This window comes from Temnothorax longispinosus, chromosome 7, assembly GCF_030848805.1.
Source record: "Temnothorax longispinosus isolate EJ_2023e chromosome 7, Tlon_JGU_v1, whole genome shotgun sequence".
NCBI lineage: Eukaryota > Metazoa > Arthropoda > Insecta > Hymenoptera > Formicidae > Temnothorax > Temnothorax longispinosus.
The window spans coordinates 20,432,245-20,443,361 of NC_092364.1; the positions used below are offsets into that span (position 1 = coordinate 20,432,245).

At 35.5% G+C, this 11,117-nt stretch overlaps 2 protein-coding genes across 12 annotated transcripts in view; one reads left to right on the plus strand and one right to left on the minus strand.

The window, feature by feature from the left end:
* The window catches only part of LOC139816639 (uncharacterized), a 174,068-nt gene that overhangs the window by 136,434 nt on the left and 26,517 nt on the right, over positions 1-11,117 (plus strand). The gene's annotated exons all lie outside the window — the stretch shown is intronic.
* Positions 1,361-5,068, minus strand: LOC139816706 (uncharacterized). Of its 2 annotated transcripts, none has more exons than XM_071784376.1 (3): positions 4,917-5,068; positions 4,612-4,684; positions 1,361-3,759 (listed from the first exon to the last, which is right to left on the minus strand). In XM_071784376.1, exons 1-3 carry the CDS (start codon positions 4,964-4,966, stop codon positions 2,686-2,688), a joined length of 1,197 nt encoding a protein of 398 aa, XP_071640477.1. In that variant the 5' UTR covers positions 4,967-5,068; the 3' UTR covers positions 1,361-2,685. The 2 variants fall into 2 exon arrangements, with proteins under 2 accessions (XP_071640477.1, XP_071640478.1); XM_071784377.1 differs by having other exon boundaries at positions 4,596-4,684; positions 4,917-4,963.

An 11,117-nucleotide genomic window follows, 5' to 3' on the forward strand; every position in this document is an offset into this window, starting at 1 on the left:
AACGCGCGGCGCCGCGCGTCCCACCTCGTTTTTCCCTATAATTTGCCCGGCACAGCCGGGCTTTTTTTTCCTTTACTCCATTTTCGTATCTCCTCTCCGCCCCGCCGCTCGTCGCGACTCTGCCGTTGCTACCCTTTGCGTCCCTTTCGTTCCCCTCCGCCCCCTTCTCCTGCTCTCTCTCTCTCTCTCTTCCATCGCTCATCCTCTCTCGCGATGTCTCTCTTTTTCTCTCTGTCTCTGCCTCCGCTACCGCCACCGCCACCGTCACTGCCTCCGTGCCTCTATCTCTGCCTCTCCGCCTGTGCATATACCTCTTCCTCTTGGTGCCAGCCATGAATCCTCGATCGGGCCGGGGGGTCAGGAGGGCTGCATGGCGCACCGCCCCTTTAATAGCGCTACGTCGACCTCTTCCATTCACCGTGCTTCCATCTACCAGTGGCAAGTCGAAGACCATTGTTGAAGACCATTGTCGCACTGGATATGCGATCACGCTCTCAACCTGAGCAAACGATACACGCATATGTCATGAAGGGGTTGCGTTTATTATGAAATTTGTTTTTGATACGCGAAGAAAAGATATTATAATTATTTTTTCTTTAATGAAAATTTTATGGAATTATAGATATTTAAAATAATTGTGATAAAAAGTACTTCAAATCGCAATATGGATCCGGTCCCCATGAATTTTTATCTAGTTCGTTAAAATATTATATATATAATCGTTGCGCTTTTAGTTCTTCAGTTCGGTCGTCGCTGCATCGGACTTTTGTAATATAAAAAAATTAAGAAATAAAAATATTTTATTTTTATATAATTTTCAAAAATAAAACTTATCTTGTCCGCCAGTTATTACAAAGATTTTAATTTGACTCTTTGACAAAAAAGGTTGAAAATATATCTATGTATAATTTTACTCGTGATTTTCGTTTGGTATACAAGTTTATTAGAAATTTTAATCGCAACGTTTTACTGTGTCGTCTCTGGATCTGCGATCTAACAATAAGTCGACCCACCTGTCAGAAGGCGCATAGAACGAAAAATATTCCTAGGGTCCTTACCCTGTCGGCTGACCCTTCTTTTGAGCGAAACGAAGGGTGCAATGGATGACATATCGAGTGACAGGAAGCTGTCAGGAGAGAATTCGATATACAACAATTCGTAAACGATTCGTTATTATTCGAATTTTTACGGCACGACCCCTCTTTTTCCGCCTCGTAATATCAAAACCACTGCCGTAAAATCGTCGAAAATATTCTTGAAATTTAAGACGTGCAAATGACCACAGGCGTAAAGAATATCAGATTATTGAGATGAAGTAATTATATTAAACATAATTTTTTGAAAGAAAATTTACTTTATTACATACACGTATATTCGATTCACAGAATATATCAATAGTCTCCAACAGCTAATGCTTAGTTATTAGTTTTAAAATTAAGAAAAATATTAAAGACAATATTACAATTAATATTGACTAGTATAATTATCGACTAGCATAATTATATAACATGTAATATACAAAAAATGCGTAATTTGCACTTTGCAAATTTGTGTCTTTTTTATGTCAGTCGATTTTACAAGTATCTTGTACTAGGTGATTAAAAAATAAATATTTTACAAGACATTTCCTATTAAAACTGATTAGAATATTATATCAAATGTCTCGTAAACTATTGATTTTTTATGACATTACCTTTATATCTTAATATTTTTAAAGAAATGAATAGGACAATTAATAGTTAAAAATATTGAAAGTGACTTTGATATTTTAATCTTCCAAAAGGAATGGATAAGAAAATTTATAATTTTGGTTAAAAATAATGAAAGCGGCTTCGATATGATCTTGAATATGATTATTAACCAAGATCAAATTAAGGCTATTATTTTATATCCTTCTCGAAATCAAGCAGTTTGGAAATATTTTTGCTAAAGTTTCAAGTTTTTGAGAACTATCTAATTGTTCTAATCTGCAGAATTGAGCCATATTATAATACATGATACGTATTATAATACATATGTATGATTACATTGTATAGACATGTACATATGTATACATATATGCATGTGTATATATAATGTATTTTAATGTATTTTATATACATATATTAGAGATATTAAATTTATTTATATATAATATATATTATATATAATATATTATATATGTTTATATTATATTTATATATATATATTATATCTTACACGCCCGCATACATCACATATTGAATAATCTAATAAGTAAAGTGTTAAAACATTACATCTCTTAAAATAAACATTTTAGCAAAAAATTGAGATAAAAATTGTTTGGTTCTGAAAAGGACGTAAAATGGCTTTAGTTTGATCCTGATTAATCTTCTCACAGTCATATCTAAATCATTTATGTTTTTTTAAACGAAATTATATAAATTTTCTTATATAAATTGACTTCCTTTGATATTCTGTATATGATGTATGTATATACTGTTACGTATATTTTTTACACAAAATACAAGTATATTTAATGTGTAAGAATATATTTTTCTAATGATATATCAAGAATAAAATTTTCTATAATTTTGAGGAAAAGTTTTCATAAAGATTTTATAAAATTAATGGTAATACTGTATTTTGTATAAAATTATATAATACAGTTTGCATAAAATGTATAACTATTAAGAAATTTGGATGAAATCCAATTTCATCAAAATATCACAAATAAGCACACGGCTTACGATATTCTAAAGAAGTAGCTGAGGGATCTGACATTTCGGCGGAGGTGTTTTCAAGTAAATTGCCCTTGTTCGTGTCAGTCTCGATCGCACGAGATTTATTATTTTCCTTCTCGTGTGTCTTCGCGTGCTTGTTGAGATGATCACTTCTCGTAAACTTTTTATGGCATTTGTCGCAGATATGCTTCCTTTCGCCGGTGTGCGTGCGAACGTGACGCTGCAGCTCGTCACTGCGAGTGAATTTTCTATCACAGTGAGGCCACCTACAGTGATACGGCCGTTCGTTGGTGTGCGATCTGATATGCGCCTTGAGATGCGACGACTTGCCGTATACCTTTGTACATCCCGGTATGTGACATATGTGTTGCCGTTTGCCGTCGCTGCCAATCGGGGCTTCGTCGTCTTTGGCAACGCAATTAGGACACTCGCATCTCTTCCTGCTGGATTTATTGGGGTTGGATTTCCTGGGCCAGAGTACGAAGCCTGGAAGTTGAGAATTCAAAGTCTCCATTGGCGAATGATAGAAATTACCTTCTAACATGTATCGATGAGAGTGTCCCGCTGTTTCCGTTAACTCTTGTGACCGATTCGAGTTTAATGAGTGATAATATTGGTTGATTGAACGATCTGTTGCGATCTGGTGGTTAGGATGGTTCTGCATTAACGACATGCCGGTCATCATCTCGGGCTTTGGCATTGCTGTATGTGTATTGCTGTATGACATCAAGGGTTGACAACTGTTTTTATAAGGAGTGGTATTCTGGTATTGGTAGATCGTTGTGCTTGGCAGAGTATACGAGAATGGCTCGTATGTAAAGTCTTCCTGACATGCTGGCTTGGGAGAAATGGCAGAAGCGAGGGCAGAGGTGGCATTGTCGCTCGTTTGATAGTAATAATTTGGCGTATAATTGTAACCTTGCTTGTAAAACTTGTAGTCCTGATTTATGACATTCCTATTGTCAATATTGTACTCTGTCAGGTGAGGAAACAGCCTATTCGTTATTTGTGTCATATTATTCATTGAAGATGAGATCGATGCCGTTTCAGTAGATGTCTGCAAGTAAAAGACACGTATTAGTAGAAATAAAGAACAGAGAGAGAGAGAGAGAGAAATTTTATGTGAATGTCATTTATTAAATAATTTTAAACACAAATCTCAATACAACACAAGAACCATACATAACGTACAAAGAACAATACATAATGTGTCAATAAGAATAATAAATATTATATGTTAATAACAATCAAAATAGTATTGCATGTGTATATATGTGTCAAAGACACATAAATATGATTACAAGATGCTCAATACGTGATTAATGAAATATCTTAAGAAAATATTAGAATTATTTAAAAATTATAGAATATTAGAATATCACATACAAATCTTAGTCAACAAAAAATTACAATACTGTTGTATGCATATTTATAGATATTATATGCAAATATTATAAATATCAAATATTAGTGTATACGAGGGACCACTATTACTATATATACCTGATAAAGTATATCTCACTAACCAAATGTCTTTTAAATTTTCAGAGACACTATCATAGCTTTAAAATAATTGTTTATTTATACTTTGCTCTCTTTCTCTCTCTCTCTCTCTCTCTCTCTCTCTCTCTCTCTCTCTCACGTTTATATATTGTATTACAAATCATATTACAGTCACTACTTCATGTATTTTGAAATTCCGAAAAATATTTATTTTATGTCTTCAAACCGTTTACAAGATACAGTTCCAAAACTTATAATTTTAAACAATTATTATTGGCACGGAGGGAGAGACGAACATCGCGCGGCACAATGAAATTTTGCTTTCTCCTTTCACTATGCAGTCGAGTTACACGAGCCACACACACACGTGAGGAGTCACATAATACGTACGTGAATCGAGACATACCTGCGAAGGTATGATACCTCGTGGATACCAGTTTATTTCTTGTCCTTGCCATGATGCCATGTACACGTTGTAACTAGTGCGAAAAATAAACAACACTGTCGAATTCGGTTATATAAATTTAAAGAAATGAAAAATGCTTTACTAGTTTACTATAATTATTCGTAACAATAATTTGAAAAATACAGAATTAATAAAATTATAAGCCATTACATAAAAATTTAAACATACAGCAGATTTCCAAGATAAAAAAGTATTCCTTTAATATTATATTAAATATTAATTTTTATTTTAAATTTTTTACAAACTTGCTATTTCCTTGAAGCCTTCTTTGCAGTAGTTTGTGAAATCTTTGCATTTCCAGTACGAAGATGAGAATTAGAGTATTTTCTATAAGAAGGTTTGTACACAGCTAGGGTCGTGGTAACATAACGCTTCGCTTCAACTTTTAAAACTGAGTGGGCAAGACATTCGTCGAGAAGAGAAGACGGAGCTATACATTTATAAGTGGGGATAGGAGCAAATCCTTGACGCATGCGCACACTCCATTTATTTGTCTGTCATAAATCATATCTTAAATCTCAACTATAGAACATGTAAAAAAAACATGGTTTACGCGGCAGCTCTTTTTGTTCTCCCTTGGGACTTTCTAACTTCCTCCATTTCTTAAAAACGAAGAAAAACAGAACGAGACGCTTCAGGAAAATTTTAACATGTAGCCACAAGCTTCGATTCAAATAAAATAACTCAAGTTTATAAAATATTATTTAAAACTTTTATATAACTCGATTTTTATTGCTTTTATCTCCTTTAAACTTATGTGCGACACGCACTTCCTTTTGTACAATATCAATTTGTGACAGCTTTTTAGAGAACTTAAAACCTGATTAAGACATTATACGAACAATACTTTCTAGAATCAATCCATCATAACGTTAAGCATAAAACTCAAGCGAGAAATTTATAGCATCTTACTCTTCTAAATAGTGTATCTGTCGTACGTATCGAAAATTCGCTCGTATCATTTGTTATAATTCAGTACAATTATGACAATTGATAACGCGACTTTGATATGACTACGTTCATATAATTTAACATTTTATCAAATATATAGGCTGCGTTCGAAAACTTCACTCTGATGCACCAGCGTCGTTCTGTCCTTGTTCAACTTTTAGTAAATAACAAAGATAGACGCGATGTCCACCCGAGTAGTTTTCGAAATATTTATTTAAATATTTACTTTTTCTCTTTTATTTTTCTTCCTGAAGATCAACAAAGTTTAACATTGTTCTTTGTCCTGTTTCATTTTTGAGGATAACGAATTTTGCATACGTAGGTATCGAGTTCAAATAGCGATCTGACCGCAGGCAAAATCATTGCTTCGCGTTTTGACCGCCCAAGCTTCGAAGGCGATCGTTCTGGTAGGTAATAATTATATCGATAAAAAGACGGTAACGGGGAGGCAGGTAGAGTAGTAGTGGTGGTAGGGGGGAATAAACTTAATCGTTTGGATTTAATTAGCGGATGAGGCTTTTCGGTTTAATTAGCGGTCCTGCGCGCCCGATGTCGCTTCGTTTAAAGACGCGAATGCCATCGCGCAAAGCTTGTAACGTCGACATAATTATACGATGGCCAATGGTCGCCCGTAGCGTTGCTCTTCATTCCTCTCTCCGATCGCAAACGCTTGCGTGCGTGTTTTTATGCGTGCACATATGCGCCGAGCCTTCGCGAGGCGTTACGTTTTCATGGCCAAGCGATTTAAACTTCGAATTTGATAAGTTAATCTCAGCCTGTACCAGATCCGTCAGAGACAATTATCTCATAAGTCGAAAAACAAAACTATTTGTTTATTCATGGCATACTTTCATCGAAGAGTTTATAGATACGAAATATCTACAATTCCGCACGTAATTTTGAAAAGAACTATAGTATTTTAATCAGATTTTTTAGATCACTTTTTTAGACTTTTTTCTCCAATATTATTGCAAATCTACAATAATTATAACAAAACTGAAGAACGTTTGTCAATTTTTTATCAGAAACATCAGTGCTTAAATACTTTTCTTCTTAAAGAAATAATTGAGGAAGATAAAGAAATAAAGTTTATAATAAAGATGTGACAAAAAATTCAACGCTTTTTAACATTTAAAATTTAACACTGTAACTTAACTTCCGCACGTGATATCGACCTGACAGGAAGCAGATTTCCGGTTTTTTCTGATTTTTTCCGGTTTGGATATTGATAAAAAGTTCTACATTCTTTTGTCACTTATTTTAAGTTACGCCAGAAGGAAAATATTTTCCAAAATTTTTCATAAGTCATACAGGACAGATAATGTCGAAAAGTTCGATAAATACATTACTAATTTCCACTTTTGACCTACCAGTAGAGTTTGTCTTTATTCGACGTGTTATGTACATTAATTATGTACATTAACAAGAATGCTGAACAAATAGAATGCCCAAAAATAAGATTCTGAAAATGTCATGTTTATTAGAGGCAAGACGTCTTTGGGTAAAACGACGGCGTATGTAATTTGGAGACATGTTAACATTTTATTTTGTGAGTTTGGAAAAGTTATTATTTTGTTAATTAAAACTTAATTCAGTAGCTATAAAATCATAAGGAATTATATTAAAGAGGTACATGTGCAATATAATCGATTAGTAAATTAGTAATTAGTAATTGCAAAAGAAGATTTTTTTTATTCTTTTTTTTTATTCTAATAAAATATGTAAAGCTTCCATAGCTTTGACGTTTACTTTTCCGAACGGTGCCCCTCATAATGGTCACTGCATGATGTCTTTAAAGAAACATCAATGGCGAAAATAGCAATTTATGGCCAATTGTTGCTTTTTGTTCGGCATCGTTTGAAGTCTATATACCTGGGTGCAGATACAATAATAGCTCATTTATCTTAATGCATATCAGTAGCGTAAAAATGTCAGCACCTTGTTCATGACTATATTATGAAGCACACTAAACTAAACTAAACTAAACAAACGTATATTGAACGTATATTGAATTTTCAATAAAATAATAACAATATTATTACATTCTTAGATCGTCTGAAGTGGACTTTATAATACATCGATTTGCCTTACAATGATCAATGATTGGTGTCTGTGATTGTTCAGTATCGGACTTGTCGAGAATCCTCTTTCCAGACTTTCCTCTATCTCGATCCCATACAGGGTAGAGTTAATAAGATGCTAATAATAAATATTTAGAAAATGTATTTTTTTAGAAATTGTGATGATGGAATGATAATTTTTAAATATAAGTTTTAATACGATACAACTTGATACAACGATACACTTGAAATCGGAATTCGACGTTAGACGGTAATGGGACGTAAGTTGTTATTTACTTTGCGACAGATGTAGCGGGATACATCATCATGATCCCCCTTTTCGGCGATCACGGATTGCCGCATTAACTTCGAAATCTTCTCGGATCGAAGATACAGGTGGAGAGTTTCTTTTATATCCAACAAGTCGTAAAGCATGTAACCGCGGTCCTGATGGCATTAAAATGACCTCCGGGCGAATGGATTTCTAGCTAACTATAAACGCTTCTAAGTTATGTGGCGAACTGTCGGAAAGTGCGCGCTTGTTCGGGGCATATATCGGTTTCTCAAAAATGAAACCCCGTAATGCGATCGAAAGGCCGACTGTTTCACAAAAGAGTGCCGAAAGACTGTTACGACCGAGAAGAAATATGTTATCCCCTTCGTTTTCGTCCTTCGGTCCTCTCGTCTGTCCAGTAGAGGGTCACTTTAATTTCCGACCGGCTGCTGCGCCGACGTGAAACGCTCGGCGGTATAATTAAATGATCAGTCGCTAATCAGGATTTATCGGACTGGAAATGAAATAATATACAATGTAGAGGGTTCTCTTAAGTATATTTACCTTTTTTGTTAGAAACCATCTCATCGATCTGTTTTAAATTTCTCTGTTTTATAATTGTTATTTTTATCTTTATGAATTTATACATATTACAATATTTTATTGTTATATACAATAATTTATAATTTCCTACGTTGCATGACTCTGACATTCGTCAGAAATTGGATGCATTAGTGAAATATCTATACGTTGCATTTCCTGATGGCGGCTCTTTAGATCTATGCCATTTCTTCGAAACTTGACAAACGTTCTCTCATACTGGATGATGACCAAAATGCATTTCCTATTTCCCTTGATGACGGTCGTTGTTAAAGCTCGAGGGATCTACCAGAGAACAATTTTATACACGATGTACCTGTCCTCGACGGAATTCTGACTTCGGTCTGGAAATTTTCTTTAAGAATATTAGTCACGTGAAAGAGCAACGGAGATAGAAAAGGGAAAAAGGTCTCGCGAGAAACTAGGCGCGAAATCGTAAGAATAAAAGAAAAGCAAGACCACTATTTGACCGTAGTAGGATAATGTTTTGCGGTCGACGTTTGACGTTTCGCAGTCAATGTAATGATTCATCTGTATTTTTTTTTTTTTTTGTAAAGACGACGATGCATGCAATCTTGATGTTGATGCGTTTTGACTTGCTAAAAGAGATTTAACTGAAACATTGCTTCGAAACTCTGTACTGTCGCTAAACAATTTTATAAAGTAGAACTTTGAGAGAAAGAGAGGGAGGAAGGTGGTTGAGAGAAAAGAAAAAGAGAGAGAGAGATTTTTGCGGGAACCTTTGACTACACGATGAGCGGGTGGATCGTTTCGACCAGTCTGTGTATCTCAAGAAACGTATAACGAACTCATTAATCATCTCCCGAACGAGAGCCGAACCAGAAACAATTCTGGGATGCGCGGAAGGAGGCTGCTGTCGTGGACGAGTGGTACGAGTCACTAGTCCATTTGTTACGCATCGTTTACAGACAAAGGATCAGCCGATCAGTGGCGCTAATATAATCGAGAAAACGAGAAATCGGAGAACACGATTTTAATTCTATTACAACAGGCGTCTTATTATTATTAAACGGATCCTCTCAAGAGTTCGATACGGCCATAATTCGAAGCGTAAATAAGTGTTAATTTGTGTATGTGCATGTAGTGTGTCACTGTGTGCAACTGTTGTCCGCGGTGATAAACTCATAGGTTTGTCAGGCCCAAAGGATTGCACGGATCAGTCTTCCCTGCGGGTTATTACAACAGGCGTTTGATAAAAATCCACATACGCCTGGATCGAGACTTCGCCCAATGAAACGATGCCCGACGCGACCTTCGATTTTATTCCCGATCCGAGCTGTCGCACGATCAAAGGAATCGTCATTCGCGAAGCGGCCGCAGGTGGGAAACGGTAAATGTATCTGATGCAGGTGAGCAGGTGTCGGTTCTAGAGGTCTATAAATTTGTGTGCGCTCCTCGGCTCACACGGAGACGGGGCACACGAATTGTACCCCGAAGGGGTGCCTCGGCGCGGCGCGGTGTGGTGCGGCAATTTTACTCCGCCGAGAAACGACACCCTCGTCACAATACGACCTGTTGCGTCGACATCGGCAAGAGGAGCAAAGAAAGGCAGCGATCGGCGGTAGATTCGGATAGAATTAACGTTCCTTCTTGGTTCTCGGAGCGCCTTTCGCCGGTCGTGAGAATTACCGTGGGTCAAAGCGTGCCGCCGCCATTGTGACACGGCTTCATTACGCAAACTGAGCTTTGTGTATACCGGGGTGAGAAGGCATATGTGTGCACCCTATAGCGCAAATATTCCCCTGACGTCAACGTTTCTGTCATTCAACAATAGAAATTGTCATTTTTAAACAAGTTTAAACATAATGTTCGCTATTTTTTTATGCAGGAAGAATTTTCTGAAATGTTGCAATTATAAAAATTAGACTCATTAGAATTGAAGTTTAAATCATCAGAGTGTTCTTTTTGATACGTTTATATTTTGTTTTATATATATTTTATATATATTTTTTATTTATATTATATTATTTTTATATAATTTTTAACAAAACTTGAGAAAGTTTTGATGGAAGATTGTGGAACGCGTTTGCGTAACATAGAGTAGTTTTAAATATCTTATAGGTTTGTCAATACCGTTCTTCCACCCTCATCCCTTGTATGTCCCTTTTACGTCGGTAGAACTGGTGCTGCGACCTTACGTGAAACCATAGCATGCACTTGACTACAGCTTCTCAAAAGTCGATAACATTGCCATCGTTTTTTATAAAATCTTGATTTCATTATGAATATATGATTACATCATTATTCATAGAATTACAGCTGATGTTCTTTAGGTATTGTTCGCGATTAGGTAGCGAAAGGTTTTACCTGATGATAAACTGCATATGAGCAATAACTATATTTACACAAAGACTCAAAGAATATATAGTATATATATTGAATTTTATAAGTATATTGCACATTCTCTCTTAAGGTGATCCTAAAGCCGTGATCCTAGCCGGTTTTTTTCGGTTTTTTTCTTAGCACTAATCTTTTAATTGGCTTTATAGAAATGCAAAATTCTTGTCTAGAATTAAAGTACGCATCAAAATCTAGGTCAT